Raw genomic sequence first — 23740 nt, 5'->3', positions numbered from 1 at the left:
TTCCAGTAACAGAAAAACCAAAACAAGTAGACACATTGCACCTAGATTATCAGTGCAACTTCTGATCCATCAATAGCTCTGGAGATCTGATACCAGGGCTGACAGAAAGCTGCTCTATCACCAATCCCTCTTGGGAAGGTTGTTCAGATACAGGCAAGCAACCCTGAAGTCCTGCCTAAAAAATAACTAAATAATAACTAAAAGATCCACCAATGCAACAGCAAGCAAATGTCCAAATGCTCTCTAGTGGAAACAAATAAGCAGGGCTGCTACTTCTTTTTTGAGATCTTGCTTTTAGATACCAACCTAAATCATTTCGGACAGAAAAGCATTCTTAAGGCCCTGCATTCACCAGAGTGGGCTGATGAGGGTAAGCCACAGGTATCTATCTGCTCATCTGTCTCAGGCTTTGGAAAATGTTAGGAAGCAGCCAAGATGGAATAAATTTGAAGGAAGAAATCATGGTACAAGAAGGGATGTCTGGGCTTTCTCACCACGGGCTGTGAAACAAAAACAGATACTGATACACACCCGTCTGCAGGAAGAAGGGGTGAAAAATCTTTATTATGCTTGTAGTATTACTTTAAACAGGAGCAAGCAGAGAAACTGGACCAGAAGTCTCTATGTGGCAGGTTACCATAAGGAATAGTATGTGCAAACTCACTTGTGTGTGCACACTGATGTTCCTCTACCTAGTGACACAAACCAGGCCTTGGAATATGACACACTTCTTATCCTTCCTTCCCTTCCCCCAAAAACTGTAATACCAAACCTCACTGCCTCTCAGGAGAGGGCAGAAATCCCACATAATCACAACCCCCTAACATGCATATTGATCTGCATCAGCACTGCAGTAAAAACCTTCCCAACCAAGCACGTATTTCTCATTAGCCAGTCAAGTCCCCATGCTTTTAATTTGTATTTAGGTCATTAATACCACATTACTTAAAAAACACCAAACAACCTGAACACTGCAGAGCATAGTCTGGCCAATACAGAGATCCGAAAGAGAGCGACTGTGCACGTGTTTAATAGAGAAAAACATCTTCTGCCTAGCAACCAGCCAGCTCTCCTGGCGGGCCAGGGGAAGGAATTCAGTGCTATAAATGTCAGCAGGCAAATTAAGCCATCATGCCTGAGATACAAAGGCCCAGTCACTGGGCAGTAAAAAAATTAAAGAAAAAACAGTTATAGGAGAAATATTAAACAAACCAAACAGATGCATCTAATAGCTTGCTTCCCCCACTATCTTTAAATAAAGTTACAGATTGCTCCCAGCTAGATGGGTTCTGTGCTTGCACTTATTTATAAGCTGATTTCTTGCCCATTTTATATACAGGATGAGAGAGAGAATGCTGAAAGCAATTTACCATTTTGATGTTATTGAAAAAGGGAACTCAGTGCAGTATTAAAGTATATGATGGTCCTGAATCCAAGGTCAGACAGGGAACAGGTTGGCTGAGGATGATGGTTATCAAAACACAGCACTGCCAGCAGGAGGGCTTTTCTCCTTTTCATCCTTTCTTTTTATTGGAATGAGGTAAACATTTTATGAATTCTGACAAAATCTCTCAGCCACTTCAGCTAGTCGAGTTTTTTTTCCAAATAGTTCCATTATTCTTAATGTACTGGGCAATTTACTGTGAGGTCTGCACTGAGATTAGGCACCTCTTCATTCTAGATGCTGTGTAAATACACAGACTTCTGGCCTTAAGGAAATTGCTGTCCATTTGAGGCAGCCCAGTAAAGTTAAAGGAAGGACTGCTACCTCCTCTTTGCAGATGAACTCCATCATAGGGATATGGAGAGTCCAAGGTCATGGATGAGGCTCAGTCAGTGCAGCAACAGGCTCTGTGTACTCCCAGGAAGCTTGAAGACTCCAGCCACTGCCTTTCCAAGGGTCTTAAAAAGGGGCCGTCATAAATGGAGCAGAGCTTGCTGCCTTCTAGATGTAAAGTGACTACCATGCCCCAAAGGTGGTACAATAGAGGAACTCCTACTCCCGTAGGTCCCAGCAGTGGTGACTCTGAAGGTCCTTTCCAACAGTACGGCTTTGTTTCAAGCAAATGCAAGACATGCAACAAAGAAATACCTGAGGGTAACCCATAGACACCTCTCACCTTCATACAACTGGATCAACTAAACAGGTTACCCTTGGTGGGTTGTTCCTTCATTGGTGTTGTAGTCCTGAAGGCAGCTCTGGAAGAGTGTTAGTTCTTCCTTTCACACTGTGCTGTACAGTTAGAGGCATTACGTAGGAGAGGCTAGATGAATGGCATTGCCAAATCAGAACTATCACTAAACCTAGCAGTGCGTTTCCAAGAGGAAAAAAGAAACAAAGGATAAGCAGAACCAGCACCAGCCAGGAAAGAACATTTCTGTGCTGCACAGAATTCTTCCCCATTAACAGGCCAAAGTCCAAGAAATGGCCACCGGAACAAATGAGGTTCTGTGCAGACCTAATCCCCCACCTCAGCGCCAAGGAATTAAAGAAAGAATTAGGCTGTGGCCATTCCCTTCCAGAGCAAGGAATGCTTAAGCAGGTTACGACTTTGTGCTACGGATGTTTTCTGGGAAGGAGAAATAATGACTTGGTTGCCAGCCCAACTCACTTTTTTCTTGCAGGGAAACAAGGATTATTTTTTGACAAAGCAGTTAAGAATGATTACTGCATGTCAGTGTGTTTGAAGTGTTAACCTCAAGGATTGCTGGAAGTGCCAGCATTTCCCCAGCTTTCTTCTCCCTCCAGTATTGTTTGTGCTATGTAGGACAAGGGGCCTGGCCAACCTGGCAGGGATTGGCTAGCAGGGCAATCCTCTTGCTGCTGCCACCGCAAAAATTCAGAGAGGTGCCTGAGAGATAAAGGTTCTGATTTCCTCTGGATGGTGAAACACTGCAGCACGTGGAAATGAGAAACGGGGATGGAGCAACAGCGGGGATCCCAGCAGGGCTGATCCTGAGAAAGAAGCTTTGAACATGGTGGTGACTGTTCTGAAAGATTTTGGGCTGATCACAGGCCCTGTGGGAATGGGGTTGTTAGGAGAGTTAGAAGGGTGCAGTCAATCCAAGCCTTGTCATCACACCAACACTTCCCAGCAAAGAGAAGGTGATGAAGCTGCTGACCTGTGACACTACTGCCTGTGCTGGGTTGTGCACCTGGCTCACTGGCCTTAGTGCGCTCCCTCCTTCCCCTGCACTGCCTGGAAGATGATCTTTGCTCCTGCAAAGCTCTGCTTTAACACCCCATCTGCATGCTGCACATCTGACCAAAAGGATGTGACATGCTGCCAAAACCACAGCCCAATGGAAGCTCCGAGGGTACTCTAAGCATCAGCAGCAAATTCATGTGCATATGACAGCCAAGGTAACAAAGTCAGATGGGTCCAAGCAGAAAGGATGGCTGCTCTGAAGTCTGCTTCCCAAAGATAACCCAGGGCAGCAGCAGGACACACAGCCTCACAAGGACATGGCATTCTGGCCCCAGGATTTGCTCTAAGCACAACCACTGACACACAGTGCAACACATCCTCACTGCTGATGAGCAAATTGCTGCTGGAGCTTACCTTTGTTTCAAGACAGAATCACTTCCAGAGAGATAAGTAACAGCACAGACTGTAATGGCAAAGGCCTTGCAGGGCTGCTGGCCATCCGGGCTTGCCATCAGTGACCAAACTGAGGAATCTACTTTGTATTAACTGGGAAAAGAAGCTCAGCCACATAGTGCAGTACTTACGAAAAACAATTTTCCTCTTACTTTGGTGAATTCTCTGTTACTATCAAGCTCTTAGAGGAACGCTTTGCATCCTGTTATAATGGGGAAACCAAATTTGAATTGATTTCCCCCAGCTGCCACCCGTAATAGAAAGGCCAATACTATCAATAGCAGCAATAAAAGGTTCATGCATATGCCACCTGAACAAGCACAACAAGAGAGATTCAGGCAGGAGGATCATAAGTCACCCCCTCTTTTGAGAACAAAGTCAGGACATGTGACTTCCAAGCAAACCCGACAACTCCCAACTCACAGCAGTATGACTTCCAAGCAAACCCTACTACTCCCAATTCACAGCAGTAGCTGTAAAGATCCATTCACCTATTGTCAACACGGTGATTATTTTAGGAAAATGTTCAATCCACCATTATTGTATTCCAAAATGCAGTAATTTATTCGATGTTTATGAGTACTCCTGAAACAGAAAGGGGAATAATTCAGCAATGACACTGATTATAAAACTTCAACTCTGTACTAAATAGTTTCTAATTTTCTCCTCAGGATCTGGATGTGACAAAAGCATTGAATGTTACAGTGTCACAAGCAGCTATTGACAGTTAATTCCCATCCAGGAATGAAATCCTCCTCTTTCATATTTTAATGAATTTTCTCCAAACCGGTAATATGTGTAGACTTTGAATCCCAACCACAGAAAGCAGCCACTGAACACAAATAATAATAATTGCACTCTTCCTCATTCCACCATCTCAACAACGCTGCTACAAACAAAACCTCCCCACACAGTAAGTGGTATTACAAATTATTTCCATTTGCAAAGCCAAACCGTTCTCTCCATCAGCACTTGCCTGCAGAACCAAGCACACACCAACCACCTTCCTCGACACCCAACCGACCAACTCCACCAGTTGACAAAAGTCACGTCCTTTGCCATGGTCCACTGATCATGACCTTCACCCCATGGCAACGATGGTACATTGAGTTGGGGAGAGGTGGGTGAGAACAGGGAGAAGTCACAGTTTTCAGTGATGAATCAAAGTAGCTGATCCACAACTCCATGGCACTGGGAGGGTGTGGGGATGATGCAAAGCGCTCATTCTCAAGAGCTCCTTATAAAGGTAGATTGGAGGAACGAGCAGGAGACGTGAGATGTGGTGTGCTCGTAGAGGTTTGGGCACAAAACACAATTTTAACAAGATAATAACAGATGGCTTTGCTTTTTCAAATATCTTTAGGCTGCTCATTGAGATTTGCGTGTGTTCTTCTCTTGGCATTAAAATACATTCATATTCTGTGTGCGAGACACCTTGTACAGCACAGCAGCACAGACAGCGTGCTTAAGTGATCAAAGCACCTTTCATAGCCGTACCACCAGCACTGACAAACAGCCCTGTTTTACAAACACTTTACCTTCCGATCTCAGCAAGAAATGACATTTTCCTCCTTCAGCCCCAGGCTGGATGCTGAAAAGGCACACGTTGGCACTCACCTAGGAAGCCCTCTTCATCCACAATAATGGTGTAGTCCTCAGGGGTTTCCGTGAGGCTGAAGAACTTGCACCTGGCAAAGGCAAACAGCAGAATGTGATTAGGTACCAAGGTGAGCAGAGCTTGGTCTTCCATTTAAAATAGGTAGTGCTGGGGAAAGAGCCACGGGCTGGCTGCACAGAGCAGCCCAAGGCATTCAGAGACACAGATTTTATTCCTGGCTCAGCTGTTCACGCTGCGTGACCCACATTCCCTGCTGCCTGCCTATGCACAACGGAGCTGGTAAAACACTTATTATTTTTATGATTTAGTTATTAGTTACTTTTCTTAATCATCACATCCCTTAAGGTGTTCTGTCACAGCCCAGGAGCTGCTGTGTTACACCAAAAGGCTTTTTGCTCACCGCCTGCTCGCTCCAGCGCCTTCAGAAGCTTCCCCATGTGTCACACATGCACCTTCCCTGTTTGTCCCCAAAGCCTCCTGACACACAGAGGTTTGGAGGCAGATCTCTCAGCCAAATCACCTTGATTCCCAATTTGGTCCCTGTTCCTTTCTTCAGAGGGAAGCCTCTGTTCCTAGGGGAGCTCAAGGTGAAGAGAAAAATGGCAGCAAGCCACCAAGCACAAGAGCATAGAATCACTAAAGCTGGAAAAGACCTCTAAGATAACACTGCCCAACCACCCACCTACCACTAATACTGCCCATTAACCACATCCCTCAGTGCCACATCTCCATGTTCTTGAACACCTCCAGGGATGGTGACCTCACCACCTTCCCGGGCAGCTGTGTCAATGCATCACCACTCTTTTGGAGAAGTTTTTCCTAATATCCAACCTGAGACTAAGGCACTATGCCTTAATATCCTGCTGCCCCTGCTCTACGCTCATCTTCTAATACCCAGACCACACGCATCACACTCTCCATCTCCTTCAGTACTGCATACAATGTCACCCCTACCACCAGATACAAAACAAATGTGACATGAGATTCTTCCACTGCAGACACAAATAAAAAAAGCCTCAGCCTTAAGGTTTAACATCACAGACAGCTGAAGGAATTTTTTTCCTGACATGCACCGAAGAACGCACAGCGACGTCTGCTTGAAAAAAGATGCCCCCTCCAAAAACAAGAGGGAGAGAAATGAGAAAGCTGCCACCCTCTCTATCATCTCATTGGGGAAACCAGGAGAAACAACACACAGCACCATCAGTTGACCTGCATGCAGCCCGCAGGGTGCCACGTAAATGGACGCATTGCACAGCCTGCCTTTACAGACTCACCCTGCTTCCTTACAAGCATCCGTCATGACAATCAAGCATGACATCCTCCCTCCTAGCACAGATGTATCACTATAAAATACAGCAGCGGCCCCACCACAACAAAAACCACAACTTAATTATTTTGTGTCATTGGTAATAGCTACTGTGACAGCCACATTTACTAACTCAACTCGCTCCAGGAATTGTGCCAAGAGAAGCAGAAAGCAGTGGTAGCCCATTTTTTTTAATTCTTACTGCTTAACTGCACGAGGATGCAACCTGTGATAGGCGATCTGGGCGGCAGGGATTCCTGGGATTCTGCTCCAGGTGGCTCCCCAGAGAGATCAGCATTGATTATTTAGGGGGTGAATTCCCTGGACACATTGCTGAAATGAAATTATTTGCAATACCAGCCCATCTAGCCACATGCAGACTGACCAGGGGAGAGCTAGGAAGAAACATGAATATTGAAAAACAAAATGAACCCCTCAAATCCCCAAACTACCTTTCTCTGATCTGCAATGATATTTATAGAGCAATTCTGTTCCAGAACGGTAATACACGTCTGTGTGCACACACTGACCCAGCAGAAAAAGTATTAGCATTGACAGATGCCATTTTCGTAATGCACATCTAAAAATGATGATATTTAAGGGATATGTACAGATGAAATCCCGTAATTGCTGGCTCAGAAAGTGTGTCAAAACCTCACATCTTTATACACCAGCGCCAAGCTCAATCCCCACCTCACAGCAATTCTGCAAAAAGGTCAGCAGCACAGAGAGCTGTGAATTTAAAAGCAAAGCCTTTCCAGCAGCCCACAAAAGACCATCAGTTCTTGGACTATACATTCACTTTGTTCAAACCAATTCGGCATTTTTTTTCTTCCCCAGGGAAAAGCTAAAAATGAAATTGCAAACACTGTGTGATAAAATATGGCACAAAAAGTTATTACTGCATGCAACCAAAGCCCACGTCCTCACCCTATAACCCTATGTCCCAGCATAGGCCATGTAAAGACCTGTGCCCACTGCCTCAAAGCATCAGTGCCAGAAGGAACCCAATACTTTATTTCTTCTTGTGCCATACTACATGCTCCTCTCCCATTCAAACTCTTCCAACCATCTCCGTCCTCTTACACCAGCTCTAGAAAAGCTGAATGTCAACACCAACTCTTACTCTCACACCAAAGCCAAGAAAGGAAAGGAAATGCCCTTTAACCACGTTGAGACATCAGGCAAACAGAACTTCTCTAAGTATGTGTGGAAAGCATATATGTAAAGAAGAAAATATTTTTAGTTCCCTAATAGCCAAACCTCTGATAGATCCTTCTGGATTTCTGCCTTCTTCATGTATCAGCACATTTGCATTTCAGTACTGTTGCTGACTTCGACTGCCTGACAACATATGTCTTTTTCTGGCAACGCAGCAAATGTAGACCAATCTATTATTAGATTAGATCTTTGAAACTGCAATGCTTACACTGTGTATTTAAGCAATACCCGAGCTTGCACAGAGCAGGAAAGCATGTGTAGGATGCAGCAACAGCATCGTTCCCGTTTGCAAACAGCACATAAGTCTCTGTAGGAGAAGCAAGCAAGCAGGGAAGTGTGCCAGTGAAGTGGGCACCAGGAGCAAATCCTGGAGGTGTTTGTTCCTCAGGCCTCCCCTGAGCACCAGGAGCCCATATGATGTCCCCACTATGGGGTCCCACACCAAGCATGTCTGTGGGAACATCACCATGGGAAAAAGTCCACCTTAGATGGTGAACTACAAGACAGAGAGTCATTATGGTTGGGAAAGACCACTAAGATCACCAGGTCCAACCATCAGCTCACCCCCACCACACCACTGACCCTCAGTTCCACATCCCTACAGTTCCTGAACACCTCCAGGGACAGTGACCCCACCACCTCCCTGGGCAGCTGTGCCAACCAACACATCATCACTCTTTGGAGAAGAAATTTTTCCTAATACCCAACCTGAATATCCCTCAGTGCAACTGGAGGCCATCACCTCTCATCCTATCGCTGTTACCTGGGAGCAGAGACCAATTTCCACTCATCACCACCTTCTTTCAGGCAGTTGGATGTAGAGAGTGATGAGGTCTGAGCAAATACGGAAAAACATAATTTGTTGGGTTTTACTCCAGGCTGTCTCCTGATTTATATGCCTCACTCTGTACATTATCATGGCAACATACATTCTTCGTGCAGAAAAAGTCTGATGCTAATCACCTCATTCCTGGTCATCTTCACTTTCGTGCAGTTTGGTAAGTCACAACAAGAGCTGGATTCTAGTACAGCATATTGTGAAACCTACTTACAACAGCAGTAAATCACACTTGTGCTGTTAATACCTTTTGACATATTTGTGTAATATTTTAAGTACTTTACACCATCTAATTGCTAGACTACGCAGTCAGATAGCACTGGAAACTTCAAGCAGTTCGTATGAGCTGCCGAACAAACAGAGGAAACACAAAAGATGTCAAAGCACGGCTAGAAACGGTCAAAGGACAGCGGTCACATTCCTTGCAGCCATTAGTTGTGCTCAGACCTGCAATGCAGACGTTAGCAAACACAACCAGGGGCCGCCTGCAGAGTCCCCATGATAGCAGAGTTTGGGTCGCTACAGAAAAGTTAATCATTTTCAAAAGCAACACAGAGCAAAACTAACAGATCCATGGCCAAGGAAAGCAAGTGTTCATGAACAGACATAAATTCTAGGAAACCCTACAGCCTGTGCTGTGTCAGAACTTTCAGCACAATAACCATGACCGTCTTGTCTAATCCCTAATAATATTAATGGCAGGTTAGGCTACAGATTACACTGCTTGCAATTAAGAAGGGGGGGCCTTTGGTTAAGCCATCTCCTTGTGACTTCTGTGTAGCTGGAGAAGTTATCTAAACCCTTTGTTTAGGTGTTAAGACAACTGGGAACATAATAATAAAAAAATGATCTGCATCACTGAAAGAATGGATCAGGGGCAGACACAGAAAGGATGCCCTGAAATGCAGAAAGCAGGAAACAAAATCTTTTTTCCCAGAAAGATGTGGATGTGCTCAAAAAGACACTGATCCTAAGTACAGACATGCAAGAAGTGCCAGCTGAGTGTTTAGGGTACCTGCCTTCCTTAAACCAGTACCAAACCACGGTTCTGATCTTCATCAGAACAGTTCCAGGTGTTCTGGACCACAAGAGTCCAAGCAAATCAAATTACTGCTGCAAATGAAAGACCAGCAGTATCTTGGAACAATATTGACTGGTAATTATGGTACCATTTCCACTTTTCTGGAGCCAGACTTGGTCACTGCAGACTTCCCAAGCTGTGGATTAAATGAAGCTTCAATATTCGAGTTATCTCGCAATGTAACCACAGCAGACATTTTTTTGGTTCTATAAACACACACTGGCATTTATTTTGTAGGAGTAGCGAGGTCTAAGTCACGGTGTTCTCACTAGTCAGTTCTGCAGTATTGCTTTCTAAAGCTGTTTCTTGGGAATTAAATTTTTCCCTCATTTGTCATGACAGCATTTTTTTTTATTTTTTTTTTTAAATACATGCAACTTGGCTGGCTTATTTTTTCAACAGACTTCCTCCATCGTATTTAGATAAGATTCTGTGAGTAAATCTGTTTTAACTCGACTTAAGTGTAGAAATAAACTCTTGCCAAATGCAGCGAGAAAAGCCAAAGCTATGCTGAAGTAGTAGTAAGAGAAAGTGAAGAAATGAAGATGTGTCACATGCTGGGACAGACTGGGAAGCTCTGCTTGGTGAAGGGAACTATATGAAGGAGATGAGAAGATGCAAGTCCATCCAAGTGCAGCTCTCTCCTTAAACCACTCTGTCCAAAGAATGTGGGCAGTGTTGGGTTCCCAGCCCAGTGCAAATGCCAACAGCAAGAAGCCTGTAGTGCTTATCTGAGATGCACTGCAAGAAATAGAAATGCAGTTTAAAACTATGCAAGTGTAACTGTGCTCATCTGTTACTTGTCCGACGAGGGCAATAAATATAGCATTTTCTTCTTGAACTTAAGAACAATACACAAGCCACTGACTTCAGGTGCAGACATACTGAAGTTAAGACTTCTACAACATCCGAGGTTCATCCCAGGCACGGATCTGCAGAGTAATTTACTGACCTGATGTAATTAAAAGTTATTCTTAGTGCACATTTTTCTTCCTGGGTCATAAATTAATTCAAATGAGCTCTGCTGTGCAGTTTTTACTTCAAACGTCAGCGCTCCCCACCTATATTAGCACACAGGGCAGCATGAAAAGCCTGGATCTGAACCTTGCTGCTCTGGCTGGTGCTCAGATGATGCAAGTGCCAGGTGCTTGGGAGAAGTCCCTCCATGTAGAGAAAGTCACCCAGTCACCTCCAAGTGACTCATTTGCTCTTTCAAAGCACCATGAAAGCTCCCTCTATGAATCACTGAACCACAGAATGGCTTAGGCTGGAAGGGACCTTAAAGATCATTGAGCTCCAACCCCCTGCTATGGCTTGGCTGCTCCCCACCAGACCAGGCTGCATAGGGTCCCATCCAGTCTGGCTTTTGGCACCTCCATGGGGCTGCAAAGCATAGGAACAGGAGCCTACAGCAGGACTGCACCCATGCTGCACCTCACTTTGTGCAACTACAAGCTTAATTCTACAGGTTTTAGTGCTCTTACAGGGTGTGTATAGGCACTGCACAGTGGTGCTCATAGGATTTGGTGGATACGATGTGTCTGAAAGCTTGCCTGGTGCTCACAGAGGAAGCAGCTCTTAGCCTGAAAACTATTAGAGTTTAACAATCAACTAGAGCAACATCATTTCGATCTTCCTGAAGTAAAAAAATAATAATAAAAAATAATGTAAAATGGGATTACTTCACCTCTCACTTCTCATTCATCATTTTCTTTTCTTCTCTCCCATCTCACTTCTCAAAAATGTGCAACAGGAATCGAGGGAATAAGTTCTGGATGAGTCAAAACTAGGAAGTCACCTTTCTATAGTTTCAAGTTGAAACACCACCTTTGGTATTAAAATGTAATTTAAAAAAATCATGCCAGCAACAAAACATCTCATGAAAGCCACTACTTCATTTTGACATAACTGAGCCTCTCAAATCATACAATGGCTTAGGTTGGAAGGGGTTTTCATTGAGCTCCAACCCCCCTGCTGTGGGCAGGGCTGGCAACAACAAGATCACTAAATCTTAAGGAATCCATAAAGAATTTTCACTGCTTAATGCCTTCTGCTTGGGAAATGTCCATTCACCTCTGCGCAGTGGATGACAGGGGCAGAGGAAAACAGCAGTCCTGGCTCAGTGCTGCAGACAGGAATAAGATCCTCCACTAATTTTGAGGTTAAAGAAAGGTATTAGAACAAAAAAGAGGCATTTCTCCATGCTCTAACCACAAGGGACAGAAATCAAGACAGAACGACCAGGCTGTTCATTTTCTGTTATTCCCACAAACTTCAAGACCTGCTGTTTAATACTGGCCACTCAGCACCAGTTTTCCTTCCTGTCATCACACAGCAATTCTGAGCCCAAATCCATCAGCTTACCAGCAGTGCAACATGCACCTTTGTCCCTTATCCGTACAGAAAGCATCAGCACATCTCCTTGAAGGCCACCAGGGCCATCAAGTCAGTAAGAGGTGCTCTTCCTCACCCCAAATGATCTCCGGTTTTCTCACAATAGAGACATTTGACAACTTTGTGCCTCCTGAGTCTCACACAGCTGGGTACCTGGCTACAGCCACGGCCATCACAGCTTCAGCAGGCTGCCAGATCTGTGGCCTAGGGTGCGCGTTTGGGCCTACAGGGCACGTGGTGCTGAGCCCAGGGCACAGGACACAACTCCCAAGGGCCTGGTATGGAGTGAGGAGTCTTTATCTCACATTTCCCAAGCAATAAAGCATGCAAAGACAGCAGCTTTTCCATTCTGAGCACCGAAAACATAGCTAGGAAAGATGCTGTCCTCCAGCCATCGCTGCTGATCGACGTGTATCGTGCTGCAGAACCTCAGCCTGAAAAGTGAACTTTCAGGGACAGTCGCAAATTTCTAATTTTGGAAGGAAAACATCAACATCAAACCAAGAACTGCAACAACAAGCTCTCAATGTTCACAGAAATAGAACCAAAAAAGCCCAGGACTTATTAGCATGGTTTTCTGATTTAAGAGGAAGCCACAGAAATGTGTTTTTTGTCTGTGCAATTCACTGAACATAACCCAGTTCGTGGTCTGCACTCTCTTCCCAACCCTTTTGATTTTCATGAAACCCAACGCTGGCTTCATTCAATACAAAATGGGCAAAGGGGAAAAGCAGAGGGTATTTTTCTTTACAGAAATCTGCCTTTAATGCTGTTATCTGAAGGAGCAGCAGCGCAGTGCCTGTGCATCACACAAAACTCCCATTAGGCCCACCTCACTCCACCTGTATTTGTGTTACAGCGTGGGCTCTGGGCACTTTCCTGTAGCTCTGTCCCCTAAAAGTTTATGAGGAGCAACTGGGAAAAGGGATTATGATCCTCACAGCACAAACGGCAGTGTCACAGCCCTCACACCCAAGAGACATGAGAGCAGCTGATAACAGAAATATTCAGAAGATAAAGCAGCCCTTCAGCAACGTGCTACTCCTGACAGCTACGTGAGTCCAGGCACAAAGCAGGCTGCAATCACTACGGCAGCTCCTGCTTGAGCAGCACCAACCTGGTACTCCTGGCTCACCAGGGTTGTCCCAAAGCTGCAGGCACGCTGCCCTGAGCCTACAGGCAAACCTATAAATTACACCAGAAATGCTGTTGTTTTTTGTTTTTAAAAACAGCAGCACCGCCACAACCAAAAAGCATCATTAGCAATAAAAACCCAACTCAAAAAACCTATCAGTGATGTTGGCTCCAGAGGCTCTAACCTAACACCTTGCTTCTATGAGCTGGGCCAGCACTCAGTTTCCATTTGCAAAGCAGGTCTGTGAGCATCCCTGTTGAGAAATCTGGCAACATAAAGCCAAAGCAAAGCTCATCATCCTCTCATTTACTATGCTAATGGGAATTAAATGAGCACCTCAGGCATCACTTCACTGATATTTTATTGTTCTTTCTCCAGCTTTATTTTTTGAACAAGCACCTGAAATAAAGCAATAGAGCAGCAGCAAAATGTTTGAATCCTCAAACTTTCAAAAATCATAACATTATTTGCAGAATTAAAAACTATTACCTGAAGTGCAGCACAGTGCTTCTTGTACTAACTTCCTAGGATGATGGCAATAATGCACATCACATCTTATCTGAATGCTTTAATTTGTTCCTTGATTCTCCCCCAATGTATCTTTACCAATATTGTTTACAGTTTTACCACTGTTAATAGCAGGGAAGTCGTTTTTCAAATCTCCACAGAGAACCAACAAATGTTGACGTCGAGATGGCAAGGTCTCTTTGTTTTGGGACAGAATGCTGCAGTGAGATCTTGGAAGGGAAGCTGGAGTATTAAATAAAAAGGAAGCTCCATTTGTGTGCATTGGAAAAGGATTCATTTATTATCTAACAATTAACCAATTGATCCAGACACACCTTTTCCTCTTCTCTCTGCTGTTCCAGCCTGTCAGCACTGTTAACAGCCCAACTTATCTACACAGGAGATGCACAAGCTCTTCTTTCCACTGGAAACAGTCCCTCATTTATTTAAGCTGAAGGGAACTATGCTTTAAAAGCTTTTCCTTTATAGCAGCAACAGCATCCCCCAGTCAGCCCTTTATTATCATAGCTGAGCTTGCTTTCAGCCCAACCAAGAGAGGTGGAGTGCAACAAAGAGTCCTCAATAACCACAAAAATATCTTCTACACATCAGCAACTGAGTTGAGAAACGCGTTACAGATGTGGGTGTGGGACCTAAGGTTTGCAGTTGAAAACAATGCATGATTTAACATACAACAAAGGCTTGTGAATACATTCCACTGATTGGATCCAGAAGGATTATCCTACGAGGACAATGCAAATGCTGAGAACCAACAAAAACTGAGCCCAGTTCCCTTTCCAAACCAGGCACTGCACATCAGTGCTACCCAGACTGGGTCTCCTCTATGTTACTCCTCCAATGCTCCCTGCTGCAGAATATTGACTTTGAAATCCTACCAGCAATAAAATAGAACCGACTTTTTGTAAGTGGAGCGCTACTGCACATCCAAACCCAAATATCTAGGGTATGGAGCAGCAATCATTGTGTTCAGCCAAAACCCAGCCATTATTGTGTGGGCTACACTGAAAAACAGACTGCAGAGCATGTGCTTTTTATTTCAAAGATAGGAGAAACCCGGGTTCGACTCAACAGGGGCAAGAGGTTCTTACAGTGCTGCTCCAAGACACAAAGGAGGGACGAAGAAACAGCAAAGCCACTGTGGACTGGAATTGATGAACTTGTTTCCCTGCAGGAACCATAAATACAGTTTTCCCAGCATGGGACATAATAGTTCTCCCACAGATTACTAAAATATATTTCCAGTGCTCAATATAGAAAGCGAGATGCACAAGAAATGTTTGCAGCTTCAATGCAGGCAGTAATTGAGAACATGTGTGGCAGGAGGATCGGAGGGGGAGGAGAGCGAGCCGGGCTCCATCCAAACAGAGCTGCAGGAGGAACACATTACAGTCCTCATCATTTTCAAAGAGCTTCCATTTGTGAGCGGGTCCCAAACCCCACACTATAACCCCATCCACAGGGGAACGCTGTCTGTGTCTGCACATCAAACCCAAATTCAATGCACATCAATGATTTAAGAGCCATCATTGAGCATGAACAAAAAAACCACCCACAAGCAAAGGGGTAAAATGTATTCCAAGAATTTTTTTTTTTTATTCTTTCCTAAATAAATCAGTATTGACAACCCACAAGGTTTCAGCTTTGGAAATGTCAGCCAGTATTATTTTTAAAAATGTTCTTCCAAAATGGTTTTTTTTCTATATCAGCCTCTTCAGGCTGCCAAGGAAGAACCTGTGGAACGGTGAGCCAGCACCACAACTCCCCCCAGGCCTAGCAGACCCAAGAAAAACATGAGTAACTACTGAGTCATTATTCAGCAAGTGAGTGTGATGTGGGCTTGGGCTGAATCCTGCTCTATCCGAAGGCTGCCCCTTAAGCCCAGCAGTCAGACCAGCCTCAAATCAAGAGCCAGAGCCCTGGGAGAGGTGAAGTCCACTGACAATGCAGTGTTTGGGTCAGAAACATGGCCAGATTTCCACTACCTGGGAACACTCCTAGGGAGCATTCATCCAAGTGATAGGAAAGCATGCATATTCATGTGTTTCATTCATTCATATGTTTTTTTATTAAGGTTGTTCAGCTTGAAATAGGTGATGAGAAAACAGGGTTCTAAAACTCAGTATGCACCTAAAGATCTTATAATGCCTGCCAACTATAGCAGGTGAAATGCAAAGTCAATCCATGGAAATTAATGCATACTGGGGGAAAATAATTTTAATTCTGTGTGAAGAATGACGGGCTCTAAATGAGCTATTACCACTCAGGAAAGAGATCTTGGAGATGCTATGGGCTGTTCTCCAAAAGGTTCAGTGACTTTCAGAGGCTAAGAGTACACCAGGCAGGGAGCAAAGAACATCTCATTACCCCAATGCACAAACCCAGCTGTCAAATACTCCATGACCCAGCCATCCCAAGGCTGCCAAATGGGCTGGAATCAAATTGGAAGAAACACACAGAAGGGACCTCAAGGGTGATCCAAGGTATGGAAAACCGAACAGATGAGGGCGATCCAGCTGCAAGAAGCAATGGTGCGCTGTGGGATTACAGGAGACGTTTAATGGCCAAGGTGATTAAAGAAGAATTATTCATTGTCTCACAATTTGTGAAGTGGGACCTGTGCCCTCCCTGCCTTTGGGCACACATCCTACAAGGGCTCTTCATGCGGAGCTGCCACCTTGGGAGCAGCCTGCCATTCCTCTATCAGGATGGTGAGGAGAGAACCGCCAGCACTGAGCAGTTAAGCTCCTCTGCTGTTAAGTTTCTGCTGCAGATAAATTACAGCCCTCAGCCTAGAGACAGCCACAAGATTCAACTCCTGATTCCCAAATTCTGACTTCTGACCTCATATACTTCAGGATGGGTAAAAGAACAGCCAAACACCAGGTAAAGACCATTATCCAGACAGATCCTCTCCTGGCATGGCTCTCAAAGGTTACTAAATTCATGCAAAGTTAAGTGAGATGAACTGTGCAGGGGAAGAGGAATAGGACAGAATGTATGAGGAGGAAAGTTGACATTTTAGTAACAGTTCTGAGCTTTCAGCTACCAGAGATAGCTTGGTACGAGCTGTCATCTTAGTCAAATTTAAAAGCCTCTAAATGGCAGCAGCCTGTGTGTTTGAAAGGGGCCTTTAAAGTCTATGAGAACAAATACAACACATTTAGCATGCTGGGAAAACCTTTCCACAAGCAGACGTAGGAAGAAGTTTGAGTAGTTCTAAGTAAGAGCCTGAGGGCATAGACAACATCTTTCCATTTCCAATTGTTTTGCACTGGACAGGAATTCTGGAAGCGAAAGGAAATGCTGTGCCGTAGGCACAGATCTACCCATGCCCCACCTTTTTGCTTTAAAACATAGATGAATCGAGTGCAAAATCACTTTAAATACCACTTTCAATCACCATTTCAGTTTGTGCTTTACTGCACTGTCCATTCCCTGCTTCCCCATGGAGAGGGAGAGGAAGAGGAGAGGAAAGAAGAGCTGCTTTAGTAACTGGTACAGACCATTAATATGTTCTCTGCAAACAGGCAACCAAAGATTGCAAAACAGTCAGGCCTGATGAAACCCAACAGGCTGGAATCTTCTGTGTCCTGTCCTCAGCAAGTGCTATATGGTGTAAGTATTACAATAGATGTTAAACAATTAAAGCAGCAGAATAACAGTTGACAAAGATTTGCAAAAAATGAAAATTGTGAAATCCCTAACTGGGGTGAAAAACAACCAAACAACCTACACAAGCTTCCTCTTTTAAGGGCTTGGGGAGGAATAAGTACTCTCAGGAGAATACAAAGCTGGAGTTTCAAAAGACACCTCCAAAGTGTGAGACTGTAATGAGGAATAGTCTTGGATCTTCCTGGTTTGGTGCTGATGCTCACCAAAGCAGAATAAGGTAAGGCTGTGCAGTGTCAGCATCACCTCCATCCCTGGGAATACTTCTGGCTTCAGCAACTGCCAGAGCCCATTCTGACAGATATGTTCCAAAACAAAAAATTCTGAGCATGATCATAACACAGAGGATAAATTGGTTTGTCTAGGTTCTAAATACAGCTTAATGCTTAAGAGTCCAGTGAAAGTTCTATTACTTTTCAGGATAAATCAGGATGAACAGCAGACTTCAGATGAGATGCAGCCCAGGGCTTTGGGTATAACACAAAGCACAAAGATATCAACAAGAGATTACAGCCTCAACCACACAACACAGTTCTTGCTCTCGGTGGCCAAAACACACTTGTGATTAGTGCCATCAAGAGGTCCTCTCTTTCGAATCATGGAATCATTACAGTTGGAAAAGACCTCTAAGATCATCTTGTCCAACCATCCTCCCACCACCACCAACTGCCCATTAAACCATGTCCCTCAGTGCCACATCTCCATGATTCTTGAACACCCAAGGACTGGTGACTCCACCATGCCCTGGGCAGACCATTCCAATGTCCAACTCTCTTTCAGAGAAGTTTTTCCTAATATCCAACCTGAAGCTCCTCCAGGGGAGGCCTCAAGTTAAATGTATTTAAAATGTATTCAGGTCACAGAGAGGATTAAAACAAACAAACACAATTAGAAAAACAACAAAACCAAACCAACAAAGTACAGTGTTGAACTACAATAATCACAGCTGGAATAAAAACTGGAGAACACAGGTTATTGCTAGGTGATGAGTGGACCTGATAGGGAATCAGTAAATCACTGCTGTTGAGGAACAAGAGAAGAAGACTCTTAGAAAGGCACAATTCCACCTGGCTCCTATTTGCTGCTTTTCACAGATAGACCTCAAAGCACTTACTAAAGAAAGTCAGCATCGATATCAGCTTTTATTGCATCTTTGCAGGACAAAGCACAAAGCAGTTCTCCCCAGCCTCAGAGAGCTCAGGCAGGTCTGAACATTCAGTGCTCATCCAGCAAAGTCTGTTGGTAACTGCTTCCTAACAGTTAAAGAACATTTTAAACCTGTGCTGAGGATAAAGTGAGGACAGCCTTCGGCAATATACAAGACTTTGCTTTCAAGCCTGGACTCTGCTTTATTCACAGCAGAAAGAAACAGAACCACCAGGTATTGCTGTCTGCATCCTCTACAGGGTGAGAAGGCAACAATGAGATCAGAGGACAGCACGGTCCTACAGCAGGATCAGACCCACAGCACCAGCAGCACCCTGATGTCCTCACTGTCAGATCAGCCCAACTAATGGTGTAAAAGCTTCAAAAGGGCACACAATGATCTGGGAGAGGTAGATCTCCAGCTCGGTATGGACTTCTACTGTTCTGCTGAGCCCTGGGCTTTGCTGTTGAGCTCACACTTTGAGAGAGTCTGCAAGCTTTGTTCAGGCAGCAATTAATTGGCTTAGTCACCATTTTTTTTCCTGCTGTCGTTGACCTGTGTCAGTAAGTAAACAACGTAGGGTTTTTGATCAAAGAGTGAGGGGGTGGATGCTGCTGAAAGAATAGAGAACAATCAGAAATGAACCTCTGATCTTAGGAGCTGCTATAAATCAAGGAGGGGAGCAACACAGAAGGTGCTAAGAAACCCACTGGTCATTGAACAAGCTTTTCTTTGCTTGGTGCCAAGATTCAGATCCCACTGGAAGGTTAGGAACAAAACAGCCTTCTCCAGAGATGTGACAGTGCACCCAGATTCCAGCCCAAGAATCTTCTTTGTTATTCCAGTTCAAGATACTGCATTAATCTACTCCATCACCACAAACAAGACCTCAGACTCCAGTACGTCAGTCCCAATCTAAAGAGTTCACTGTTTTCTCAACGTGGGATATCTCAACACACAATGCTGGTCTGTTTGCCCCATGCTGATGTCCCTTGTCCTTCTGCTGGAGCTCTGCTGAGCCCTCCCCATAGGGACAGCAGGTTGTACAGACCATGGGAGCCAAGAAGCCCTGTGCTTCAAGAGCAGCATCACTGAGGCAAGCACCCCTGTGTAAGACACAGCAGGATCTTGTTCCATAATTAAGCCCATCTGATCCTGTCACAGTGAGATAGCAACTAGAAATAAAACAGTACGCTGATTAAAATTCAGACATGGCTGAAGTTGCATTAGTTTGGGGGTTATTAATGTCACACAAGGAGCGTTTCAGGGATGAAGTAACTTATTGGTTATAAATCTGTACGATCAAAATTTTCTTAAGTAGAAACACAAACAAAACCAACATAAACATAATCGAGTACTCATGTATTAAATGAACTTCACCACGCTGTATTTTTCCCTGTAGGTTATTTCAAGATCCACTTACAAAGGCTGGCTGAAAACATCAATCAAGCTTCCTAATGCAGAATGGCCAATTTCTCTGGTCATCAAGAACATGTTTATATCTCAAAGTACTGAATAAATCCAACAGAAGGAAGTTGCCATTCACTTATTTACTTTCTTTGCCATTCTGTCTTTTGCTCCTATCCAGAGCAGCAGAGGAGCTGCAACCCACAGAAGAAACCAAGGTCTTGCTAAGATGAGAAGCTCTGCTTGTTTTCTTACTCTCCAAGCGGAGCATGGAGGATCACATCCTTCCCACAGGCAGGACATGGGGGACTTGGGAAGGAAATACTGACAAATCCCTTATTTTGGGCCTAGTTTTAAAGAGAAAAGTGATTTGTGCAAGCGCAGTCTCTCCCCTCCATATAATTTTTTTACCTACTGGCTAATTTTCAGTAAATGCAGGAGAATGCAAAGGCACCAAGCTGCAATAAGGTCTGCTCAAAGAGGTGCTGGACAGAAGAGGAAAGCCTGTCTGCAGCAGCACTGAAGAAAGGCCATTCCACAAATGTGAACCTTTTTGGACACCAGAGAACCCAGAGGGGCACATCCCAACCACAGAGCCCTTGGAGCTGCCTTTGTGCCAGACTCCAGGCAAAACTGTTGCAAGAGATAGCAAGAGGAAACCAGCCCATTGCTGCCCATTTCTATCAGTGATGGGCATGCTTTGTAGGGCAGTGTCCTGTTTGAGTTAGAAATCCTGCAAAGCTGGGGCACTGCTCAACGTAAGCTGTCTGAACAAGGTGGAAACCCAACAGTGTCTTCAGCCAAGGGAAGAGCACGGGGCCTGCTGTGCTGATGGGGAGCATTAAAGCTTCCACCCAAAATGAGAACCAGGCCTCACCGAGCCCAGCAGCCTCCCCAGCACCTGGATGCCAACAGGAGAGGCAGGGGCTGTGGCTGTGCTTGCTTTGGGATGAAGGAGGGCCCTGCTGGAGCAGCAATTCATTCCAAAGGAGCCTTCCTCTGCTAAGAGGCCAAAAACCAACTCTGTGACTCCGGAGTACGTATGAGGTTGAGGAATGGCAAACTTTCATTTCAGCAGTCTGAAGGTTTTCAGTCACCTCCACATGAGACTGTATACAGAATATCTCTCTCAAATACAACAGCAGCCTGTTGTTACCTTTGCTACCCACTGATGTCATTGCCCAGAAGGCTGGAAATGCCTCTTAGTGGCATCACCAGGCATCACCATAGAAGTGTAGGTAGCAGGACCTTCTGCATATTAGCTATAAGCTGCAGAGCAATCAAGGCTGAAGGAGAAACTCCAGTAGTTAAATTGGGAAATGTACACTTTTAGTCATTGACACAAGGGGAAAACCAACTCTGACTGCTTCTGCCTTGCTGACAGAAGCTTTTCCACATTGCACACCAGCCCAAACCAAAAGCCAGCGCTCAGACTTCCAAAAGCAGGCATGGCAGGTTGTGATGTGCAAAAGGAGCCAGGCACTTTGAGTGATTACATCTCCTTCAATACAAGAAAGAATTTTTTTTTTACAGTGAGGGTGGTGAAGCAATGGCACAGGCTCCAGCACTTCTCCAGGCTGGTAGGAGGCAGAAGACACAACAAGTGAGAGCAACGTGAGCTCGTGATGCCAAACACTTTCATGATGAGCGTGGAACAGAACGTCATCTTGCACTCATCCGTGCTGTGGCTTCTTATTCATTCTTCTGCATAGGTTTCAGATTGATTCAAGCCGCAGATCTTTGAACAGACACACTAAATATAAGCTATGGAGCTGACTGACAGCTTTATTTTCGCTTTTATTTAAAGGCATGACTGAATCTAATATTGCTAATTTTCTCTTGGCACCCATGATCATCTCGTGAAATTCCACTCCACAGCAGGTAAGAGAGGAAGGGGAAATTTCACCCATAGAATCGTTAAGGTTGGGAAGACCAATAAGATCAACCAGTCCAACCACCAACCACACCTGTGACTGCTCTGGACCACATCCCTCAATGCCACATCTCCACTGTTCTTGAACACCTCCAGGGATGGTGATCCCACCACCACCCTGGGCAGCCTGTGCCAATGCATTATTATTCTTTTAGAGAAGAATTTTTTCCATAATACCCAACCTGACCCTACTCTGGTACAACTTAAGGCCATTACTGCCTGTCCTCATCTTCATAAGGAAAGCAGTTATCTTAAACACCATTTACATCCTTCTATATAAATTCATATCTGCATCACTCCACATTAATACACCAGCCATAACAACAAAGAAATAACTTATCTTCCTCTGCTTTTATTAGTCTCTAACACCCTTTGTATTCAGTCAACCCGTTAGTAAATGCTGGAAAACACCATTCCCAATAGCATACACCATCCTACAAAACACTGCCAGCTCAATGGAACGGGAATTATTGATGCTAGGAATCAGCCTCACCTATAGCAAAATCAAGGCGAGAAAGCAGCTAACCCATTCCCTATGCCTGACCACCCAGGAACATTGCCATGCCCAACACACAGCTTTTTTATCATTTAACAAATGAGCACTCGTTTTCTTTCAGAGGATAATTGAGCAAGTGTTGGTTTGGCAGGGGAGATCTGAAAAAATGCTACTTTCCCTTTAAATGACCTGGAGCTCGTTTGAAGGAGGGGACTGTATAGATGAAAGAAACAGATTTGTATGAGCCAAATTATTTCCCCAGTTAAGAGAAATCTGATGTCCAGACCAACATCACTGCTTGCCCTGGAAAAAAATCTGCAGAGAGAATTAAGCATTTATGCACATAAAAGAGAACAAATGGCAAAAAATAAACAAGGTGTGGGAGGGGGGGAAGAGAAGGAGGCAATAGACAGAGTCAGGGTTTCCAAGTACAGCTAGTTATGGCTTTAAAATATAACAATTGCACATTCTTGCATAGAAACACTCTTGCTCTGATGCAGTCTTCACACAAAGCAGCACTGTCTTGTTCTCCCAGATCACCCAGGTCCTTCTCCTTTTCGTCAGGTCAGCCCCCAACCTGTGCTGGTGCAGTTGGTTGTTATTCCCCATGTGTTATTCCCCTACACTTGCCCCTTTTGGACCCCGCAAGTTTCCTTCCACTCACCCTCCAGCCTGACCAGGTCCCACTGAATACTCCTGATAACTTTCATCTCTTCCACTTGTTGGAGATGATGTCCTCACCTCTTAGCTTACAGAGGAATAAGAGCAGGGCATACACTAGGGCATCTATGAGGGCACTGCTGCTTCAGTGCAAAGCCTGTTATATTAAGTGCTCACCTCTACATTTTCTCTCTTAGAGCTCCCTCCTGCTATGGGATACAAGAAAGACTTGCTAGGTGGAGGCAGTGCTCTCTGAAACCCAAGATGGGAGCTCCATCCTGCTAATATCTGCCCCTGTGCTTGGACACATGGTCCTCTCAGCAGAGCAGAAACCAGGCTCTGCTCTTACTGGGAGGAGCTTTTGCTCCTTTCTATGCATATTTGTTATTAGAGGAATCATTGGAAAAGCATTATACTCCTGTAAGAGCACAAATGCATCACTCCTGGTTAAAAATAAATGTTTTTGTAAGGTTTCTCACCAACTAAATTCATCAGAGATGCTGGGCTAGATTCAGTCCTGTCTGACACAGGGACAAAAGCTGGGGTTTCTCTCTGCTCTCTATTGCCAGCTCCATCAGACCGGTCCTGGCAGCACAATACCACAGGCAGGAAAAGGTGCATCTTCAGCAACTTCACAGGGAACAGGAATTTTGCCACCAAGTTTAATGAGTGGAGGATTAGGCCATCAGGGGTGGAGGGAAA

At 44.6% G+C, this 23740-nt stretch overlaps 1 protein-coding gene across 1 annotated transcript in view; it reads right to left on the bottom strand.

The window, feature by feature from the left end:
* The window catches only part of CASTOR2 (cytosolic arginine sensor for mTORC1 subunit 2), an 86322-nt gene that overhangs the window by 31263 nt on the left and 31319 nt on the right, over window positions 1-23740 (bottom strand). Inside the window, exon 2 of the mRNA XM_031591911.2 lies at window positions 5220-5290. Coding sequence (XP_031447771.1) covers window positions 5220-5290 — 71 coding nt within the window. The remainder of the gene's footprint in view (window positions 1-5219; window positions 5291-23740) is intronic.

Source organism: Phasianus colchicus, chromosome 21, assembly GCF_987193195.1.
Source record: "Phasianus colchicus chromosome 21, bPhaCol1.hap1.1, whole genome shotgun sequence".
NCBI classification, from domain to species: domain Eukaryota; kingdom Metazoa; phylum Chordata; class Aves; order Galliformes; family Phasianidae; genus Phasianus; species Phasianus colchicus.
Note: the sequence above shows the minus strand (reverse complement) of the source record. Positions and strands in the feature narration are given on the sequence as shown.